At 41.6% G+C, this 22,828-nt stretch overlaps 1 protein-coding gene across 1 annotated transcript; it reads right to left on the bottom strand.

The window, feature by feature from the left end:
* Positions 1–6,717: 6,717 nt before the first annotated feature.
* Positions 6,718–20,120, bottom strand: LOC120555500. The gene is made up of 4 exons (XM_039794209.1): positions 19,256–20,120; positions 18,883–19,037; positions 18,324–18,416; positions 6,718–6,740 (listed from the first exon to the last, which is right to left on the bottom strand). The coding sequence occupies exons 1-3, from the start codon at positions 19,700–19,702 to the stop codon at positions 18,404–18,406; spliced, it is 615 nt and encodes a 204-aa protein (XP_039650143.1). The 5' UTR covers positions 19,703–20,120; the 3' UTR covers positions 6,718–6,740; positions 18,324–18,403.
* Positions 20,121–22,828: the final 2,708 nt, after the last annotated feature.

The following is a 22,828-nucleotide window of genomic DNA, read 5'->3' on the forward strand; positions in this document are numbered from 1 at the left end:
TCACAGTGTCTCTTTAGGTATTGCAAGGACAATGGCCGAGCTGTGGTTAAATAGTGAGAATCATCAAACAACATGGTACATTGGCGGATCAATTCACATGTTAGATAAGAAGCTTCTAGACATCAGACCTCCATGCAATGTTTCAAGGATACCTCGTTCCTTAAAGGACAGAAAGTTCTGGAAAGCGCACGAATGGTTGATGTGGTTGCTATACTATAGCATCCCGGTGTTGAAAGGAATTCTGCCTGAAAAGTATCTCCTTCATTGGTCAAAGCTTGTCCATGGTGTAGCTATCTTACTGGCTGAGAGAATCAGCTTAGTTGAAATTCAGCAAGCTCAGGAGCTACTACTGCAATATGTGGTAGAGATGCAAGACATTTATGGGCTTGAGAACATGACTTTCAATACACACCTTTGCCTTAATTTAACAAGGAGTGTTAGAAATTGGGGTCCGCTTTGGGCTCATTCTGCATTTGTATTCGAAGCATACAACAATGATCTCATGAACATGATCAGAAGTACACAAGGTGTTGCTCTTCAAATCATTAAAACATTTTGGATGCAAAAAGCCTTACCAGCACTGAGAGAAAAGACCATGGGCAATGCCAGTGTTGAATGCAAAGACTTGTTTGATCAATTTTCACTGCCAAAGAAGTTGAAAAATGTGTGCCGTGGTAATGATGTGACTGCTCTTGGCAGACCAAAAAGGAAAAACACCTACACCCCATTTGCCAGTGAATTACATATTAAGATTTGTGAATAGCGTGGAGATGATGTTTTAATGGATTTTGTGTGAGATTACAGCTGTGTTTCACTGTCAGAATAATTTTTTGAACATGCTGTATTGGATGTATATGTGTATATAATGTATATATTGTATATAAATGTACAAAAATGTATATATTGTATATAAATGTACAAAAAATGTGTATATAAATATACAAAGAATGTATATAAATGTACAATAAATGTATATATTGTATAAAAATGTTCAATAAATGTATATATTGTATATAAATGTACAATAAATGTATATATTGTACATGAAATACTATTTGAATTATTTTTTACAGAATTGAATAGTTATTTAGTAGTGTGTGTATGCAGTGTTAGACACTGAGTTCTATCTATTGTTTAAGTGTACTTAACTGTTGGAGTGTCACTGTTATACTTGCATCATAACTATTGTGCATATTTTCAATATTTAAATGACTTCAGGAAAGATGTCAATAAAACACAACAATAAATCTAATAATTGCACTTAGTGTTAGGTACGTGCCACCTAAAATGGCCTAATAGTCCTAGGAAATCTGTCATTTTACATTGCACTCATTTAAATGTAAGTACAGTATTTATTATAGCTGTGTCATAATACAGTAGTTATATATGGTAGCCTACTGTTGTGTATAGGGGAAAAGGTAGAGGAATTACTATGACCAAAATACATTTTTGACCCTTCAAGCTAAACATTTTATGACCATATATTTTGTCATATATTTTACATTACATGTTATAAATGTAAATATATTTCACACTTAAAATCATATATTTTTGTTATATTTCAGAATATATTTCAAATTGATAAATATAAGTGAACAACAATGCAAATATATTTCAATGTATTTGGAATATATGCCACATATATTTTTGACACTTTAAAATATATTTCAATATATTGTTTTTCTGTTTGGGTTGCGTAGCTCTTAAGCAAAGATTGTATCATTGATGGTGTTGTAGAAAACTATGGTGCTTACTCAAACGAGGGACTCTGTTTAAGAACGCTGGCTCGCAGCTGCAGGTTCTGCTGCTTCAGAGCACCGCACTGCAGCGCCTATATCTATAATCTAAATCTATAACCTCCAGTGTAACTGCAACAAGTTGTTCTTGTAATTAAGATCTCATCGAGGAAAAACATGCTGTATTTTTGTATTTTTAATTTATAAAAAGTTAAATAAATAATGAATTTTTAATATAAAAAATATTAAGGATTAATCGATAGTCGATCGTTAATTCTCCCGACGATCGACGAAGAAAATGTAATCGAATGCCCATCCCTAGTAAGGGGATCAACTATAGCAAGGGAATGATAGTCATCTGTGGATTTACTGATGGGCTACCTGAATTTGGAGAGATACTAAGGATTTGTGTACTTCAAGATAATCTGGGTTTCATTGTCTGCAACCTTGTCCAACTGGCAAATTGTCCCTGATAACACATGATGAACTGGGAGAGAAATACCCATTACATGACTACTTAGTTGGGCCCCTTTGACTGGTTACGTTTAAGAGATATCCTTATATTAAAAACACATGTTAAATGTAAGTAAACAGCTGTAATTGATACCTTACTAAATGCCCACTTTATTCTCACTAACATTAGCACCTAATATACCTGTCACCTTTGTCCACTTGGCTGTATGGTGATGTGTTTCTCTGCATGCACTAAGTCATTGTCACTTGTAAAATCTGATAGTCTATAAGGTACATTTTTAAAGAACATTTAGGCTTTTAATAGTTTTTAATTCAGCCTGAGTTCTGTATATGTTAATTATTAATGTCATAGTTTAGTAAATAGGAACTACTAACCCTATTTTAGAGGACTTAAAGTGCTAAGATAAGATTTTGTGAATATGGCCCGTGTTTGCTTCAAAGCCAGTTGTTGACTTTCCAATTTTACTGCTTTACATTTCATACATGTTTAATGGATTTACACTTTTTTTCCATTTCTAGACTGAAGCATTTGGATGATGGCTGCACCAGGAAAAATACGGATTATCCTTGGGTCCAACAATGCTGAAAAACTGACTATAGAGTCGGGCATGCCAAAGTCTGTGGAGGATCTTTCAAATGAAATCAAACGTCAGTTTGATTTAGATGGGGACATTAGACTCCAGTACATGGACACTGACTTTGGCAATGAGTTTGTTAACCTTAACCAAATCAGCGATATTCAAGACAAGAGCACAGTGAAAATCATCCGCTTGTCTGCGGATGCTCCAGGCAACATGAACCAGAGTGGGGATGAAAAATCTTTGTCATCTTCTGACACAATATTACTCTCCTCCCCTGATTCAGCAACTGCTCGATCCCAGTGGCCTACAGAATTCCAAATATCAAAGTTTCCATATGATGCGGAGATGCAACTTGAAAGCGTTAATCAGGACTTTGTTCTTATGAACCCGAGTCACAAACTGACATATTGGAAAGTCTAACTGAGCAAATCATCAAGTTAAAGGCATATCCTTCAAACTTGGAAATAGAATCTGTTTGTGAGGCTTTAATCAAAACGTACCCACCCGTGTTTGAAAGAACAAGGTTCTTCCAGCGGTTTCTATGGATGGAAAATAAGCCTTAAGTACAAGATGGCAAACTATAGGACAAAGCTTAGGAACTTGGGTTGCCCAGTACTGAGCATCAATTCCCCCAAGCACAAACCTGCAGATAGATGTTAACCTGCCTATGATGTCAAAAAACCCAGAAAGGCAGAAGTAAATTCTTGTCCTCGCTATCCTGCTGGGGAGACTAGGACAGTCTTGAAGGTGAAAGATTGGCATTTCTGTCTGAGGTCAAGAAAAGACGAAATGATACAGTTTTCAAAGAGAAGATGGCCAAGACCTTTGCATACAGGAGGCAGGAGGTCGTCCGAGACAAGCCTATGATCACGGAGTTCAGGATCAAATGGCCGGGATTGTTCACTGTGGCTGAGGTACACTGAAAAAAAAACAACCTTGGATCAACTTAACCCTTGTGTTGTCCTTCGGGTCCCAGTGACCCGAAGGACAACACAAGGATTATGTACTTCCCTTTACTTTGTTGAGAATTGCTCTCTAAACAAGGGTTAATACAGCACCTTAGTTCTTGTTTGTACAGCATTTTGGTCAGCTTAAACTGTGTTTAAATGTGTTCTAGAAATAAAATTTACTTACTTACTTTACAAGAAACAGGGTTTAGAGAGCAATTCTCAACAAAGTAAAGGGAAGTACATAATCCTTGTGTTGTCCTTCGGGTCACTGGGACCTCACTGGGTTAAAAAAATTGAAGTAATCAATCACACAAAATATTTGACATTGACTCAAAGTTTAACTCCAAGCAACCACTTTTTAAAGGTTGGGTCAAATTAATTATTTATACATCAGAGGAAATTAATTATTTTAGGTTGCCTCATATCAAACAATAACAGTTGTCATTATTTGAAATGTATAGTAAATCAAATGTAAAAAAATAGCTTTTAACAAATTTTGATCAATGATTACTCAGAACACTTTCCTTTAGAACACATTTATATTTATTGTTTAATGAATTGATAACATTGAACATCGGTTTCAAATGTACACCAGCTGAACACCAGAAACAAGACTATTGATGTCATCAGAAGACAAATCATGTAGCTGTGAATAGTAGCACAACTCCAACATCATGCAGTACCCATGGCGAATTTACCGGGACATACATTTTATAATTCAGGTGTGAGCCTTACTATCAGCTAAACATCAGTCTCTCCAGTTGTCCACAACGCTTATGGCCTACTTCGGACTTTGAGGCTGGTAGTCTCCGAATATGGGCAGCCACATTTGTAAATGCTGCAGTAAAAATGCAGCCATGTAAGTGCAACCTCTTACAAAAGGATCCAAAGTCTTGAAAGTCATACTACACATTTGAGAACACTCTGCCTACTTCGGCCTTTGAGGCTGGTAGCCATTGAACATACGCAGCTACATTTGTAAATGTGGTTGTAGAAACACCATCAAATTTAACCACAAATGTAAAATAAAATCAAGCAAGTCTGTGCAACAGCTCTGCCTACTCTGTGCTGTACAGCTGGGTGCTCAGTCTATTGACTTTTGGGGTCATCTTTTTTCCATCAAGCTCCATCAGGACCTTTTGCACAAATTCAAAGGTGAACTGCAGCCTTTTCTGATATTTTATGTTTAGTGTGTATATGAGCCCAAAGACCATGGCAAAAGCTGTTGCAAACGAGGGCAACTCGTTCAGGACCTCTGTTTCTTCGATGACAATTTTTATGTTTTTGGGTGGATGGAGAGGATCCTCTTTCCCAGTGATAAAGATCGCCATGGTTGTCTGCTCCAGTTCTTCAGCCTCATTTTCCTGCATAAAAAAGAAAAAGAAAAGAAATGCGTTAGTTTCAGAAATCTCCAGATGTCATGTTAGATCATAATGTGCCAAGCTCTTATACACTCCAAACTTTCAAAACTTGAATAGGCGCAAATCAAACAAATGTTTGCTACAAGGGGTGTGACTAGATTAAAAGTGACAAGATTTCTCGTCAGGTTAAAAGCTGTCTTATGAGATTCATGCAATTCACTTTTTTGCACACACTGTCACGCGACATCAAATTTTATCTCATGCAGTAAAATAACAAATATATAACTGATAACGTGCACGCAGAGTGAATCAACTCTGCCCAGCTGATGCAACACCAGCGTACGATATTGGAAAAAACTGACATTGACAATATTTTCTGTTCCGCGATATATATTGCGATATGAAAAAATACAGGAACAGGAGTTTTAATTGCTGTATTTGAAAATAATTTAGCATCCTAAAATTATTGGGGTGATTTTGTAGGGGAAAATGAATATAAAAAAATTTAAATAAAGCAGAGGATTTATTTTTTGTCTGAAGATTTTTTTTAGTGCAAACCAACCATTCTTGAGCCTGATTGTCTCATGAGCAACAAACTGTGTGTATCTAAGAACTCCTAAATCTGAGTTAAAGTAAATAAAATTTGTTGTGAAAGTAATATAGTAACGTAAAGAGTACCTAGTAATAAGTAATGTAATATTATTACTTTTTGAAGGAGTAATATGTAACTAGTAACTTATTACAATTTCTGAGTAACATGCCCAGCACTGACGATGACGTTATTCTCGTTATATTCAGACTTTTTTCTGGATATGTCAGAGAACACAGATATGTGGGAGAGATTCTGAATGTGCAGAAAGGAGGCAAGACTAAATCATGCGTGCATGTGTGCTGACCCTGCAGGAGTTGATTGACAAAAGTTGATCTACAGGAGAAACATATCTGAAAGCAACACAGAATGCCTGAGAGCCTTACTGCATTATATTCTGTTATAGTGTTAGGTTTTGAATTGTCATATGCCACATGAATTGTGTTTCCCCCTTACATAAAGACATTTCCACCATAAATTGGTGCAGAAACAAATCACCAGAATGCAGGAGATTAAGTGTTTACTGCTCAAAATTCAGTCATAATTCAGCATCAAAGATTTCATATAAATAGTGTTAAACTCTTGTCTTGTGAGCTGAGTTTCTCGTCACATCCCTATTTATTGCATATGGCTAGGAAAACCTAGACTATGACCATGTTAGTCTGTAGGTGTTAACTGTGTGAGCAAGTGAGAGAGATGCCCTTACCTGGTATTCTTTGATAAGGTGCTCAACAGGTTCGCCCAGGTAGATCAGAGATTTGAGGATGCATTCTCTTCTGATGGTGATGTCCACAGTCTGAGTAAGAACAGTTACTATTAATTAAAATAAACTATTTACAAAAAAATAAAAAATATTCAGCCATGGATCCCACTGATACACAACTTATTCATAGATACCTCATCTATAACCTGCAAGGTCCTGGTGGTCTTCTCTTTCACAACTCCTCCCTTGCTCCTGATGACCTCCAGCAGTTTGGTGGAGTGTTGTTTAACTGCGCCAAGAACTTCTCCAAGGGAACTGTTGTGATTCACATTAACTCTGCATTGATCTAAAAAGTAGAGCATACAGTGTTGTCCGCAAGGCCAGATGAAAACTCAAAAACGAAGAAATATCACAATCCATGTCATTTCTTGCTTTACAACATATATAGCGTTATCAGTATTAATAAGATAACCATATAATCACTTAGATAGATGTGTTTTGAAAAGCAAACTATATCATTGCTTAGAGTGTGTGTTGAAACCCCCAAAAAATAACATATATTTTGCTCATATATTAATCTGTCTTTTGCTTACATACAGATCTGTTTTTGCATTTTAGGGCTGAAAGAGCTTTCTTTGAGAAACTGTAAGGTGTAGGAAAGCACCTAGAGAGATAAGAAGGGCACAGGCAGGAGCTGCGGCCTTGATGGGTGCATGCAGCTGTGTGTGTGTGCGTCTTGAAGGCACGTGTGTGGCCATACACAGCACACGAGCTGTAGAGTTCATGAAGTTCATTACTGTAACGTAATTTGTGAAGTGTTTCCTACATTACCTTACAAGGATAGGTAAGTACATATAGTACGTCCCTTTTGATAATTTTAGGAGGAGTAAAATGTTTTTTGTGTATAAATATGAGTGTTTTTGCCGAGTAGCGGCCCCTTTTCGGGTGAGCCCCTCTTTTGGGTGCCTTTTGGCCCATTTTACCCTTTTGGGTCCCTTTTGGGTCCCTTTTGGGCTTCCTTCGGGCTCTTTTACCGAGTGCTTTACGTGGCATCGGGATACCATGAAGCCTTCTCCATCTACCCTTGCACTTTCTGTGTTTTGGGGAAGATTCATTATCACTTTCCCAGCCGGAGAGGGGTTCCCTTGCGCTCGCTGAGTGTAAGGGAGGAAAAGAAAAAGAAAAAAAAGACTATCTCTGAGAAGCGGCTTCGAATACCTCTGTTATACAGAGGCCAAAAAAGTGCTCTTCTCTCTTAGTTTTTACCCAGACGCTCTCTTCGTTGCGTTGTGGGGAAGATTTATTTACCTTCTTCGACATCGAAGAAGGAGATTACCTGCTCGTTTATGAGTGTGGGAGAGACAGGGCCAGGAGGAAAAGAGAAGCGGCTTTAAGTACCTCTGTTAGAGCGGAGGCTTTATCTTTATTTGTATTTTTAGTTTTATTTTGTAGAGGACCACTTGCTTTTAATTTCTGCTTTTGTCACAAAATAATAAAAATCACCTGAGTCTGATTTTAGACTAGGGGAGCCAATCTTTGCCAGTTCTTTATTTTCTCTGGGATCGTACTGCCCGCTGTCAAGCGGGTAGGGTTTCCCCCCCTTACGGGGGTTAGCGACTCCTCTTTAACCGCCCGTGGAGAGTTGCCTCCCGGTGGGGATCGACTTGGACACGCAGACCTCCTGTTATCTCCTAGTGGGAGTGCATTTCCCTATCCGCGCGGCCTGGTCAGAGCCTCTGAGCATCCCCCTTTCTCAGTCGGGCGACCAAGAAGGGCAAGGCGGGCGTCCTTGAGAAGGAAGGGACCTCCGTGACCCTGGGAGGACGGCTGAGACCGTAAGTACTAAAGAAAAATCATTGGTTTTAAAGATCCCCTCGGGCAGTGCTTGTCATACACAGGGGGATAAGAGCCCGTGTTTTTGGGGACGTCTGGTGTAGTGTGTATCTAACCTCTTGTCTCGCCTTCGGGTTCCCTGATCCGGGCGAGGGCTTCTCCTTAGACGGAGGGCGTGTGTGTCTCTATAAACTAAATTAATCAGGGAAGCGTCAAAAGCAACTCCTTTTTAGTATAGGTCAAAACATCCGCCCCGCTGACGGGCAACTGGCGTTCGTCCGTACGGCAAAAGAGGGCACTAGTAGGGCCGGGGGTTTGCTGAGGGGAAGACAATAAAAAGGGGTTGGCTCGGCCACAGCGAGCGACGCGACGCCTCAGCGAACTGCCACACCGGTCGACATGGCACCCCAGATGGGATCAATGGGTCCATTTTCTAGGTTTAAAAAATAAATGAAATAGTTTTATTTTTTATTCTCTATGCACTGAAAATAAATGAAATAGTTTTATTTTCTATTCTTTCTGTTATGGGACCACATGGATGGGACCATTTTCTATGTATAAAAAATAAATGAAATAGTTTTATTTTTTATTCTGTGCACTGAAAATAAATGAAATAGTTTTATTTTCTGTTCTTTCCTGTTATGGGACCACATGGATGGGACCATTTCCTATGCATAAAAAATAAATGAAATAGTTTTATTTTTTATCTGTTCTTTTATGGGACCACGTTAGATGGGACCATTGTCTATGTGTAAAAAATAAATGGAATAGTTTTATTTTTTATTCCTTAATTGAATGGGACGGTTTTAGTGCTAAGGGGCGACGAATTAAGCGCCGTAACGTAAAGTTAAGTGGTTCAGACAGATTGAGTCAGAACAGCCAAAGTTACCCCAGAGGGGCCGTAGAGCTATCTGGGGGTTCCTAGGCTTCAGGAAGCCAAGGGAGAGAGATACCCAGCGAAACCGGAGACGGGGAAGCTGGGCACAGGGCCGTAGTGCACATGCTGAGGGGGCCAGAGGGGTGCCCTCAGAATAGCGGCACATACGTGCTTGCCTCAGAATGCCTCAAAACGCATATGAAGAGGGAGCCTCTACCGGACTATGAACAACAGCTAGTAGTCTGGATAGGCAGGGAGTACCCACAGAGATACAGGCTAGACCGGCGTGTAAGAAAGGAAACTTTCATGCGCATATATGTAAAAGTACCCCTAGAGAGAGGTCGGGAAGTGGGAGTCAGGACTGAACGCAGAGGTTTTTAAGAAAAAAAAACTGACGCGGGCAGTACCAGTTTCTACTTCTCCCACACCAGGACCTAGGGGCATATTGTTTACATCTGGAAAGCAACCGAGGGGTCTTCAGACAATGATACCCCCTGGAAGGCACCAGATGAGGAAATCAGTTACCATTGTTGACCCACCGATACCCAAACGGGCCCCCAGGGGCAGATTGGGGAGATCAGTTAAGCCGTTACCAGATAGACCGTACAACCCCGACCAATATCCGTGTAGTGCACCTACATACCGGACCGATTTAGGTTGGTACAATCCCAGGCTCCTGGAGCAGGGAGAGTACGACTCGGGCTGGGAAGAGGAGCCTATATTGGAGGGAACGGGTTGGTACCCAGTCTCGCTGGGAGAAAAAAAAATAAAAATAAAAATGCGTAGAGAAGTCTATGACAGGCCCTGAAGTTCTGGCAATGCCAAGAATCAGGGGACCCTGGAAAAGCTCATATCTTAAAGAAGGATATGATTTTTAGCGGGAAGGCTGTATTCATAGAGATAGATCTGTAGAAAGGCAGTATAGGGATGTGCCTGCCAGTATATCCGGGGGAAGAGCCGGAGGTGGTGGAGAAGGAGGTGACCCAGATCCAGATCCCCTAAGGGGCTCAGGAGGATGGGAACCCCCGAAACCGCCCCGAAGGAATAGTACCCCCAGGTTGAATGGACAGGAATTTCCTGAGGAAAATCAGGAGGATGTGGAGACTTTCAGGGACTTTCATGACCAGGCCAGGAGGACAAGTGGCGGCTGGCCTACAGCTTCCTCGGGGTCTGGATACAGACGTACGGGAAGCCAGTGGCATAGCCTGCAGTCTGACGGCCTCATGGAGCCTGAAGAAGGCACAGTATTTCCGCTGGGACAGATTAGTCTGCTAACTATAATACCCAGTCAAAAAGATGGGCAGAGCGATACGTAGTACTTAGAACGGTGTAGGAAAAGTGGGTTTACAGCAAGAGTGGTTTATATGAATGAAACACTGGGTCAGGGGAAACTGGTAGATTATAAACCAAAACAAGTAACCGACTCCTCTCCTGTTTGTCTGGACGGGGACGAGGTCTGGTTATACTCGGATTACACGAAGACTGAAGCAGGCGTTAAATCAAGCTTCAGGGAACGGGGGTAAGGCAAGGCAGCTTTATTTATATAGCATATTCCAGTAACAGGGCAATCCAAAGTGCTTTACATGAAACATGAAATAGCAGTTAAAACAGTTAAATATATAAAAGCAGATAAAATAAATTATGTAAAGAAAGGCAACATCAAAAAGATAGGTCCTCAGTCCTGATTTAAAAATAACTGAGAGTTGCAGCGGATCTCGGTAAACCTTGCTAAATCCGGGACAGTTCACAGTCTGTCCCTTGATAAGTTCACAGAAATATCTGTCTGGTAGTTCAATTTCAGCTAACTAACAATCTAGTAGTACTGAAAGGTTATAAATACCCAGTACATATTTCTTAACTGCAGCTTAGAAAGAGACACACCCAAGATGGTTACGGTCCGACCCAGATACCCAGTCTGTCGACTTTAGAGGAGTCCAATATGTGTGTAAAAATGACGATGAATGATCCAATGGCATTTTGAAATGGGAACATTATATACCTGGACATTGTGTCCACTGCGGGATCCAGTGCTATGAAATAGTCTGGCAAGGCCTTAGAGCAACCAGGCCCACAGCAAGGAAACCGGTAGTGGCCAAAGCAGGGATTGAATGCAGTGGTAATGCTAGGTGTAGTGGCACCTAATTGTTTCTCATTCTTCTGTACCACCCTTTGAAGTCAGTCTAACTGCAACCAGTATTTGAAACACGAGCAACCATACGTCTTCTTTTTTAAAATGTTTACTTGTAAAAACAAAATTAAACATGGTACGCACGGTCAAAAAACTGTGTTGCTTCCAACATCTCCAACTTCAAACTAACTAAGCTATGACGTAGCGCCATCCGATTGGAAGCCCAAAACACTAAAACATCACTAGAACCAAACACTACCAAATCATGCATTACAACCAATACATGACCTATTAATTTTCATTAAACAGTTTTATACTATTTTAACTGTTTCTAAACAAACATACCATTTAAGATGAACCAATACCTATTTGGCTCTTACACTAGGTTTTCTTTCTGCAACCAATGTGTTGATATCGTGGCTGCCAGGAACTGGAATCACTTATCAAGCTATCAAAATAAAAGGTTTTTGTCTGTGTTTAGGGACTCTATGGTGTCTTTACCTACCAACATAAAAAGGGCTGCAGAGCTCAGTTGGCTTGTGGGGTGGGTAATGCATTATGGGGATGTTTATATGCTCTTGTGGCTTTGCTGTCTTGTATGGCTGTTGGGTTTGCGAGCTGGAAACTAACATGGCTATTGATTCAGCGAAAATGCAAGAGCAGAAAATATAAGGCTCTTGATCAAGCCGTTTAAAGATAAGATACAGAGGAGGGCACCTGACCTTGAAGAATAGAAACTCTGATGGGCCAGGGCCTTACCACCGGAAGAGGAGGTGGAGCTGATAACCACACATAAGACAATAGCTTACACACATCAAGCAATCATCTTTACTTGCTCCCCGAATTGTGAGGAGACCAGAGCGTGTAGTTGCGCTTTTGACAAATTTATTATCCAAAAGCAATGGAGAATGAAGCAAACCAGATCGACTCTTTCGCAGAGTTGGATGAAAGTTTGAACATGCTTAATGGGGGTGGAGGGCCAGAGGCGAGTGACGGTGGAGATGGATGCTCGGGTGAATCATTCCTCCAAACTCTTAATAGTCTTGGCATCGGGGATGGAGAGGATGGAGAGTACCAGCTCCTCAGCCTTGGCAGGATCAGCTTCGGCATCGAGGTGCCCTTCTCCGATCCTACCAGTGAGGCCTTCCCCTCACACATCCAAGAGAGATCCATCCCCGTCGCTGACCTTGGAGAGGTCTTCCCCGATCCTGCTGGTGAGGACTCCCTCTCACACACCCGAGAGGAGAGATCTTCTCCTCAGCCATTGACGATATACACTCCCAATCCATTGATACCCTGGTTACCGTCCCCATGGTGGTGGCAGACTCCAGAACAGAGAGAGATAACGAAGATGCTGGCGAAGGGCGGGCCGGAGCCATATGTCGTGTTCGACCCCTATCCGTGTCAGTCCTCAACCCGGGAGACGACACAAGCGGGTGGAACAGAAACAACACTGGAGGTGAATCCTGCAGAGCAAAGAAACGACGGAGGAACAGGAAGAAGAACAAGAAGGAGAGGCATCTTGGAGCGGCTGGTGAGCTACTGCAACCCGGGCCCGGCAGAACGGGCCAGGAATCCACTCAGGAGGCGGCCACGAGCAGTCAGCAAGCCGGGACCCCGGTAGCAGGTGGGCAAGATCCAGACCAGTGCTCCCCCTCCTCCTCGTTGTTCCCCTCACCACTGCCTGCTGTTCCCGCAAGCTCTGAGACTCGCCCGCATGTCAGAAAACACAAGAAGAAGAGAAAAAAGTACTCAAACTCAAACCCCTCTAATTTCCCTGCCAAAATGTCTAGAGGGACTTAGACTGAACCAGAGGGTACTGTAGGAAATCCTGTTACTACACCGACCCCTAATTCCGAGGTATCAATGGATGCCCCTGTCCCGATGGACACCCCTGTCCCTGTGCCAATCCCTGACTCTCAGGTAACAGAGGAGTCAGCCTTCAGGATCTACCAGTTTGGTCAGGTGAGGGACAGACACAAGAAAACTAAGGTTCACCCGCGTGCAACTGGTGACCCGGCCATGTGGAAATATTTCACACACGTGAAACAGGGACAGTTCCGCCACAATTGGATGATAGAACCTTCCACAGAAAATATGGATTACTTTATCAAGAATTCTACTCATCTGAAGACGGTGACCTCTGATTTCCCAGATGGAGACGGAGAGTGCATTCCTGTCGATAAACACTGGCATGTGTTTACCGCAACCAGCAACAGGTTCCTGATCCTGACGAACCGTGATCAGGACCCCTTGGTCATCATTCTGGACTATAATAAACTTTGAACACTGATAGTTTTCGTGTTTTCATGGGAGGATGTTGTCCGCAAGGCCAGATGAAAACTCAAAAACGAAGAAATATCAGAATCCATGTCATTTCTTGCTTTACAACATATATAGCGTTATCAGTATTAATAAGATAACCATATAATCACTTAGATAGATGTGTTTTGAAAAGCAAACTATATCATTGCTTAGAGTGTGTGTTGAAACCCCCAAAAAATAACTAAATATATTTTGCTCATATATTAATCTGTCTTTTGCTTACATACAGATCTGTTTTTGCATTTTAGGGCAGAAAGAGCTTTAACTTTGAGTCTAGGTGTAGGAAAGCACCTAGAGAGATAAGAAGGGCACAGGCAGGAGCTGCGGCCTTGATGGGTGCATGCAGCGTGTGTGTGTGTGGCGTCTTGAAGGCACGGGTGTGGCCATACACAGCACACGAGCTGTAGAGTTCATGAAGTTCATTACTGTAACGTAATTTGTGAAGTGTTTCCTACATTACCTTACAAGGATAGGGAAGTACATATGTAACGTCCCTTTTGATAATTTTAGGAGGAGTAAAATGTTTTTTTGTATAAATATGAGTGTTTTTGCCGAGTAGCGGCCCCTTTGCGGTGAGCCCCTCTTTTGGGTGCCTTTTGGCCCCTTTTACCCTTGGGGTCCCTTTTGGGCTTCCTTCGGGCTCTTTTCCGAGTGCTTTGCGTGGCATCGGGATACCATGAAGCCTTCTCCATCTACCCTTGCACTTTCTGTGTTTTGGGGAAGATTCATTATCACTCTCCCAGCGCGGGGGTTCCCTTGCGTCGCTGGAGTGTAAAGGAAAAAAAGAGAAAAAAAAAAAAAAAAAAAAGACTATCTCTGAGAAGCGCGCGAATACCTCTGTTATACAGAGGCCAAAAAGTGCTCTTCTCTCTTAGTTTTTACCCAGACGCTCTTCGCGTTGCGTTGTGGGGAAGATTTATTTACCTTCTTCGACATCGAAGAAGGAGATTACCTTCGTTTATGAGTGTGGGAGAGACAGGGCCAGGAGGAAAAGAGAAGCGGCTTTAGGTACCTCTGTAAGAGCGGAGGCTTTATCTTTATTTGTATTTTTAGTTTTATTTTGTAGAGGACCACTTGCTTTTAATTTCTGCTTTTGTCACAAAATAATAAAAATCACCTGAGTCTGATTTTAGACTAGGGGAGACAATCTTTGCCAGTTCTTTATTTTCTCTGGGATCGTACTGCCCGCTGTCAGCGGTAGGGTTTCCTACGGGGTTAGCGACTCCTCTTTAACCGCCCGTGGAGAGTTGCCTCCCGGTGGAATCGTCTTGGACCCGCAGACCTCCTGTTATCTCCTAGTGGGAGTGCATTTCCCCACCGCGGCCTATTCAGAGCCTCTGAGCATCCCCTCTCTCAGTCGGGCGACCAAGAAGGGCAAGGGCGTTTCCTGAGAAGGAAGGGACCTCCCGTGACCCTGGGGAGGACGGCTGAGACCGTAAGTACTAAAGAAAAAATCATTGGTTTTAAAGATCCCCTCGGGCAGTGCTTGTCATACACAGGGGATAAGAGCCCGCGTTTTTGGGGAACGTCTGGTGTAGTGTGTATCTAACCTCTTGCTCTCGTCTCGGTTTCCCTGATCCGGGGGGGCTTCTCCTTTGGACGGCGGGCGTGTGTGTCTCTATAAACTAAATTAATCAGGGAAGCGTCAAAAGCAACTTATTTTTAGTATAGGTCAAAACATCCGCCCCGCTGACGGGCAACTGGCGTTCGTCCGTACGGCAAAAGAGGGCACTAGTAGGGCCGGGGGTTTGCTGAGGGGAAGGCAATAAAAAGGGGTTGGCTCGGCCACAGCGAGTGACGCGACGCCTCAGCGAACTGCCACACCGGTCGACAACAGAAAGAAGTTTAGAAGTTTTTAACATGGTGAACACGGAACGGAATCACCATCACAGCCTAACCAAATTATCGCCTACAGCAAAAACAACTCATAAGTGAATCAACAGTTAGGTCTAAAAATGCAAACTAATATTACCGGCTAGAATTAGCTGGGCCTTGTAATATTATGGCTGATAAATACTGAACACAAGATAATTAGGAGTGTAAATAAAAGATCACATATGCCCTTATGCTGTTGACAGCAGAAGTAACCATCAGTCAAGTTTGCAGCTTGAACCTGGGGATTATGGACATGTCAAGTGTCAAAAACGCAACAAACAAAAAAAGCCTAACTTTGGAGCATTATTTTCCCCCCCTTCCTGACAAGCTAGCATATCATGGTTGGTACTAATTAATGCCTAATGTGTAGTTTCATATGATACTGATATCTTAACTAGCTTTAAAACAGAGTCCGCAGAGCTCTTAAAGACAGTAATGTCGGCAAATAAACGTTTTCTAGGCTCTTCGCGCCACTGTTAACTATTAAAAACACTCAGCAGAGCAAATGCATTTTAATTCACGAACACAACATTAGGTAACTGTAATGTTAGCTAACTAACTTACACGTGGTAACTTTAGCTAACGTCAATGCCCCCACAAAATGCATTTAGAAATGATAGTTTGCATTTATTTGTTAGCTAGCTAGCTAGCAAACTGTGATAACATTAGCTACTCACCCACGACCAGAGGGCGGCTAACGTTATGTTATAGTTTGAATGAAGAATGCTCACGTTAGTGCTATCTTATAATTGACATGCTATCAAGCGTGAGTGCTGAAATTACAGCCAGAGAAAAAAACGTCAACGGTGGAAAAAGTTTATTGTTTTTAATGTTGCTCGTCGTTCTTCTGTGTCGCAGCCTGGCTGGAGGGGTCTGTTGGGAGTGTACCGCCATGGCCGCTGCACAACAGATTATTCTGTGTGACAGACGTTTTTTTTTAAATGCTTTATTTAGATGTAAACAGGTCAGAGAGCGGGATCTCAAACTCAACAATGCGCATGTGCAAATCATGCTTAATCTAATAAAAATGCTCTGATCAAATTAATAAATTCAGTTTAATGTCCCGCTGCCAATTTATATTGTATCCATATAAAAAAATGGATTCAACCATAAACATAAACTAGAGCGTTTACTTTAAATGAAAAAACTAATAATTTTAAGCTATTTCAATGAGAAAATACACATTAAACGAACAACAGCAATGTTAGAGTTTTTTCAGTGTATGAAATTCGTAGTAAACAGGCTATAATTCATATTTTTGCTTGCTAAGTTTCAGTAGCGTATGGGAATATTTATCATTTTGTGTCAAATGCAATCATGGCACTTTTGTCAGGGTCCCACCGTCACCAGCACTCACTCCTCCCTCTCCTTCCCCAGCACACACTCCTCCCACTGATTCACACTCCTCATCACTCACGCCTATCAGACGTTCACTGTTCCCTCAGTACTGATTACACGCACCTGCACATCATCAGTTCACCACCTGCATCTAATCAGTGACCACCTACATAAGCAGCACAGGCACACACACTCTTTGTCTAGTCTCGTTTATACACGACACTCTGACTCGCTCGCGTATTTCTAGTTTATGCCAAGTTCTACCTTACCTGTAGTTTGTATCCTGTTGTCTGCTGCTGCTCTGTGCCTTGTCTACTGCCAGTATCCTGCCTGTTCTCTTTAATCTCTGTTGGATCATTGTGAATAAAGCTCGGCTTACATACTCCAGTCTGTCTCCTGGTTATTCCCTGACAACTTTTGAATTGTTTAGAGCACAGTCTGCTTTTTTTGTAATCTTGTGAGAGCATCTTTGTACAAATCTCTTACCCTTAAATTCTACCGCAATGGGTGTGCCACGGCTGACGTAGCTGATCGCGCCCATACAGGTCAATGCTTGTGTTTCCAGCAAGCACGCTACTGGGCGCGTCATCGTCCCAGAGCGGATCTCTGCTGCGCTCCACTAAAAATAAAGCAGCAAGTCTATTTTTGTCAAAAGCCGTGTTCAGAATGCATCAACCAGCAGCGAGAAGATAGAACTGACCAGGATATCGGATCCAGCGGATTTGGTCAATTTCAAAATCAAATGTGTAGACAAATAATTTTTCACATCACTATATCAACATAACTTATGCACAGCCGTAAATCTTTGATTGATGTTAATAACTGGACTTTAAACTAACTTTTTCTCTAGGTTACAGTATAAAAAGTCAGACACAACAACATTAAACCACATTAAACATAGTAAAAAAAACACGTAAACTCGATTCCTCGAGTAACTCCAATAATTTGATTACTAAAAATCCTCGATGCAAAATGATTTGCCTTGAAGCTTTGTTTAATTAGTGTCGCACACTGGGCTGACGCTGCTTGCGACACATGCCATGAAGACTGACACACAGCCATCTTCTAACCGTAAACAAACCGGGAACTATATTCTCAGACATGCTTGCTGCGAGCATATCACTCCGCCAAAGTACTATATTCTTGCGCCTAAGAATATAGTTCCCGGTTTGTTTAGGGTTAGAAGATGGCTGTGTCTCACGTTACGTTGTTTTTTTGTACATGCTTTGACTCTACAAATCACAACATTTAAATAGGAACATGTTGGTGTTATTTTGTCACTTATTCGGAGCAGTAGGATTGCTGCTGCATGCACAGAGATGAGAAGGGTATGTATGGACTTGTCTAACTCTGGGGGTTACGGTGAATAAGCTAAAGTCCCAATAAGTCGGTGTGTTCCTTTTAAGTATTGACTGTATAATGCTATGAAACACAACAATTTAATAGATTATCAAAATTATAAATCAATACATTTTCTATTAATCAATGAATCATTTCATCCCAAGAAATCAATCTAGACAACAAAAAGGCAGTAGTAAGCAAACAACACATACCAGATATTGCTGCACAAGGTTTTCTGGATCTTCACCCATGTAGATACAGACTCCCTTGATGATACACTCCCGTCCAGCATCTATATCATCACACTGAAACAATTGTTTTTATTAGCATCTTAGTTTAGCACTTCTGCTACATTTTTAAGTCAACTACTGGTGTTACACGGTCATATGGGTACATATTTCTCTAAGAATATTACAACAGGGTTCCCACAATGGTACTAGCCTTGCTGTCAGCTCCAAATCACGCAGGAAAGAGTTTGACAGTAAAGACAAAGAAAGACACAAATATGAAGATCAGAAAATAAATAAAGAGGAAAGGTTAAAACTGAGACCAAAAGATGAATTTAGTAGGAGAAAGGGGAAAAGTAAATAGACGTAGGGCCTCCCTTGCTTTCTGTACAATTTGTATGCCGTTCTTGCCAATAAATTGTGTCAAGTAAAATATTTTACCATTTTAAATAACCTTTCCACAATCTTAATGTTTTCAATAACATGGTCATAATTCTTAAAGTATCTAGGTTTTCTGGCTATGGGGCCCCTAGGAACTACTTACATCAGCCATTTGTGCAATGACGTTTTGAGCCTTTGCCCTAGCTGTCCTCCTCTCTTTTTGAACAGCTTCATCAGGTTGTCAGAGTGGAGGTCAAGCTGAGACAGAAACTTGGACTGAAGTGGGACTGTGGCGATTCTCTTGAATTCAGCGTTGATCTGAAAACAGGTAATAAGCACAAAGGAATTAGGTTAAAATGGTAAACGTCAGAAATAAAGCCACCATCACACATGCAGTAGACCAGGACAGTTGTGAGTGATAAAGCACAGACGGATAATATACAATCAGGCATGTTAGCAGTTTGCCACCGTATCCAAGACCTCACTTATATCAACAGTAAACCAGAGATGAAAAACCAGCATGAGATAAGCCTTACCTCACTGACGTCAAACAGAGCAGGCCACCTTGCCATGAAATCCTCCACCATTGGTGCATCACGAACATCTTCATGTCTTCTGTGTGCAAAAGTCTTTTCCATCTTGAGTTTCACAACCTCTCTGTTGTCTCTCTTCTTTACATCCAAGAGCAGAGCTTTCTGCATGGCCTCCAGACTTTCCTCAGTTTCTGCTGATGGATATGTTGGGCAAAAATTCACCTCCGCTCTCTTTGCCTTTTTGACACCAAAGGCTGCACTGCATCTCCCTGCAGGCTTGTTTTTTAAAGAGTTCACTGTCACTTCTGGGCAGCCTAGTTTTCTCAGTTGTGTGCGGTAGTTTGATAGTTTATATTTTAAACTGGTCTTCCATCCACCACATCCAGAAGAGGACCCCTTCTCAGTTAAACATGGATGTGTCTTGATGAGACTCTGCGCTACCTGTTCCATCTCCTTATCAGTGACATAGACTTTATACTGCACAATTTCCTGCACCAAACTGTCAAAAATGGCCGACTTCAACTAAGTACAGTGCCATTTTCAATATAAGCTAAACTTGCCTGCCGGAGTTTTATTTCAGAATCGTAGGAGAACTTAGGCACATGAAAGACGGCAGGCCAAGTGGACCGTGAGCTTGTAGACTCATTCGATGACAGTACATCTGTATCTACAGATCCACCTGAAAGGGACGAAGAGTCACATGAAGGACTGAATGCTTGGGGATTTAGGGCTGGACTGAGAATAGTAGACCTCTCATCATTATGCTGCACAGTGGTGGGCCTTGACATATCAATTACTTTAAGAGTACCTCTGTCTTGTACTTCTGACATTGAGGTAAGATTAAGGAACTCATTTCCGAACAAGGAATCCATAAACTGAAGTCTAAAATTGCCCTGAAGTCCACACTGCTTTTTCACATAAGTTCATCAACAGATGCAGGGAGTCCATGGGGGAGAGTCAACCTCTGAGAGCTGCCATCAGTCAAGTGGATCTTAAGGATCACAGGAGTCTCCATCTTCACAGCTGTTTACTCTGCACAGACACACACACACACACACACACACACACACACACACACACACACACACACACACACACACACACACACACACACACACACAAAAAACAGACTTCAGACATTCATCCATAGATTACCCTCACTATGATACCGTTGAAGTTTGGTGATATTTTGAGCCTTTTTAGTGGTACAAAATAGCGATTTATTTTTACTTTCCCTGTGCCCCGAATACTAGCGTTGTAAGCTAATCAGCGGTCCGCACTATCTTCCATCAAGCTACAAACAATCAATTAGTATGAAAACCTGTCCCAGAGAACGACAGAGTGGTACACATCTGTTATTAACCCCTAGGTTCGTTTTGTGCCGGAATTGTCCTTTAACTAGATGATTGTATTATACTCTTATTTAACTTAGACAGAAGATGTTGGTATACATTTAACTAGGACCCATACAACTGGGGACTGGTCCATGGATTTTCTGGAGTTTCTTTCTGAAGGTCAGTATGTGAGCTGCTAAATCAGACATGCTACCTCTGATGCAGTAGAACCTGTAACTAGTAATGTTAAAAAAAAAAGTTTGAGTTAGAATTTAGACCATATGAATTAAAATGTGAACTTTCCTTTGTACTGCTTATTATTTATAAAATTCAATGTCAGACATGTTTAGGATCTGCGGACACCCTGTGATATAAGAAATATAGTAGGTTAGAACAAGTATTGCATTAGAAGGACATGCAGGAAGAACAGAAGAAGCTGCACAATCTGGTAACCATATTTACTTATGTAGACAGAAGCATCTCATCATACCCCTCCAACTCCATTGCTAGCTCACCTTGTATTTCAATATGCCTTTTTAAAGTCACCATGAGGGCTGATCCAATCGTGTAGTCAGCAAGTGGGTAAGTATCACTGAGTTTACTGGGTGCCACAAAAGTGAATGTACTGATGTGTGGTTGGCTGAGTTCAAAGGCTCTATAATGCTCTCTGTACCAACCACTGAGCTCTTTTACAATGTAAAATACACTCTCATGTAAAATACAGATTTGGTCAATTTCACTAAATTCAGGCAATCCGCCTGCTGCTCTGTGGGCCAGTATCATTCCCTTCCTATAGGTTATGCCCTTAGTTGTCACACACTGCGCAAGGTGTACCTCAGTTGTATCAGGGAACTTTTGCCTGATGGCTTGTGCTATCTCCGCTTTGAGTAAGTCTACTGGTAGAGTGGATACAGCTGAGACCTCTAGGTCAGGCTTGCTCAGACATGGAGAGCTCAGATGGTAAGCAATCATCATCTGATGCTTCAAGGCTAATGATAGGGGCACATTCTTGAAGCAGCTTGTGTGTCTGATAACCTGCTTGAAAAAGCTATGCTTAGCCTCAAAGCGCATTGTCCACTGGCTGACAACTGGACCAAACAGCCTAATCATTTGAGGGTAGTGTTCCAAATAATGGTGTTTTGGTAGCAGCCTGGTGTCAGGGAACAACTCTTTGTATCTCTGCCGGTGCTCTATGATTTTACCTTCTAAAAACGCAAGCGAGTCATCACTATGCACAGGGGCAACAACAAGCTCTGTGATGTCCTTCAGGTCCATGAGAACAAGCCACGCAGGCTCATCTTCGGGTACAAGTGATCCAACCATAAAAGGTAAAAACTGGAGCAGGCTCCAGTTTTCATGAGCGTTTCCCCCCACTGTTTTTCTGCTGGAGAAACTTTGTGACACTACATGAGGTTTGTTAGTCTTGTCAACCCATTTGTAGGGAAACTTCAGAATGGCATTGTTCAGGTCACCTAATGTGAAAAGCTTTCTGGAAATAAGCACTGTTAAGCATTGAGCTAGTTCGACTGGGATTATACCCTCAAAAACATCGTGGGCAAGATCAGGTGGATAGCCAAAGATGGCATGAAAATTAGAGAGTTGTTTTGTGAAGACGCATTCTTTTTTGACCCCACAACAATGTTTACCTGTATCTTGGGCTTGTTGGACATGTATGGGATTAGCTTTGTGACTTTAATTCCAAGCAAAACTTCTCAAGTATCAAACAAAAAACACTAACTCAAGCAAAAAAACTGTCACCTCAAAGGTAAAACTTAAAACTTGCAAACAAAACATTTGTGTAGTTGTAAACTATTGGTCTTTTATTTGTTTGATATTATGTCCTTTTGTTTACAGTTCCCTCTGCTACTTTCTCAATGATCAGTCTTTTGCTCTCTCCATCACGTTTGCAGTCATGCTCTTAGCTTTATCGTTTGCGCTCCCTGACTTTTTGCTTGCGATTCTGACACAAACATCTCGCGTGGGCGGGTCTTACAGGGGTGCGTCCCCATTGGCTAATGAGACTTAAGGGGAAAGTTTGAGTGACAGCTCAGCCTCAGTGCAGGTAAACTAACGTTAGAGACTCAGTCTGGTCTGGAGGACACACAAGCCACTCCACAGGGGATTCCTACAAGATTAATAAAGTGTAAGTATTATTAATATATATATTATCTATGATCTACGTTGCAAGCATGGTTACTAGACATTTGTTGTTTCGTTGTGTTAAGTGACTAGCTAGCTAGCT

This window comes from Perca fluviatilis, chromosome 3 (genome assembly GCF_010015445.1).
Source record: "Perca fluviatilis chromosome 3, GENO_Pfluv_1.0, whole genome shotgun sequence".
Classification (NCBI taxonomy): domain Eukaryota; kingdom Metazoa; phylum Chordata; class Actinopteri; order Perciformes; family Percidae; genus Perca; species Perca fluviatilis.

What these genes read in the sequence shown, in the direction of transcription:
- LOC120555500 (XM_039794209.1), bottom strand. Translation starts at nt 19,702, where the DNA reads ATGGAACAGGTAGCGCAGAGTCTCATCAAGACACATCCATGTTTAACT. An exon ending in CTCTGTTTGACGTCAGTGAG is followed by an intron (nt 19,038 to 19,255) that starts GTAAGGCTTATC and finishes ACCTGTTTTCAG; the next exon opens with ATCAACGCTGAATTCAAGAG.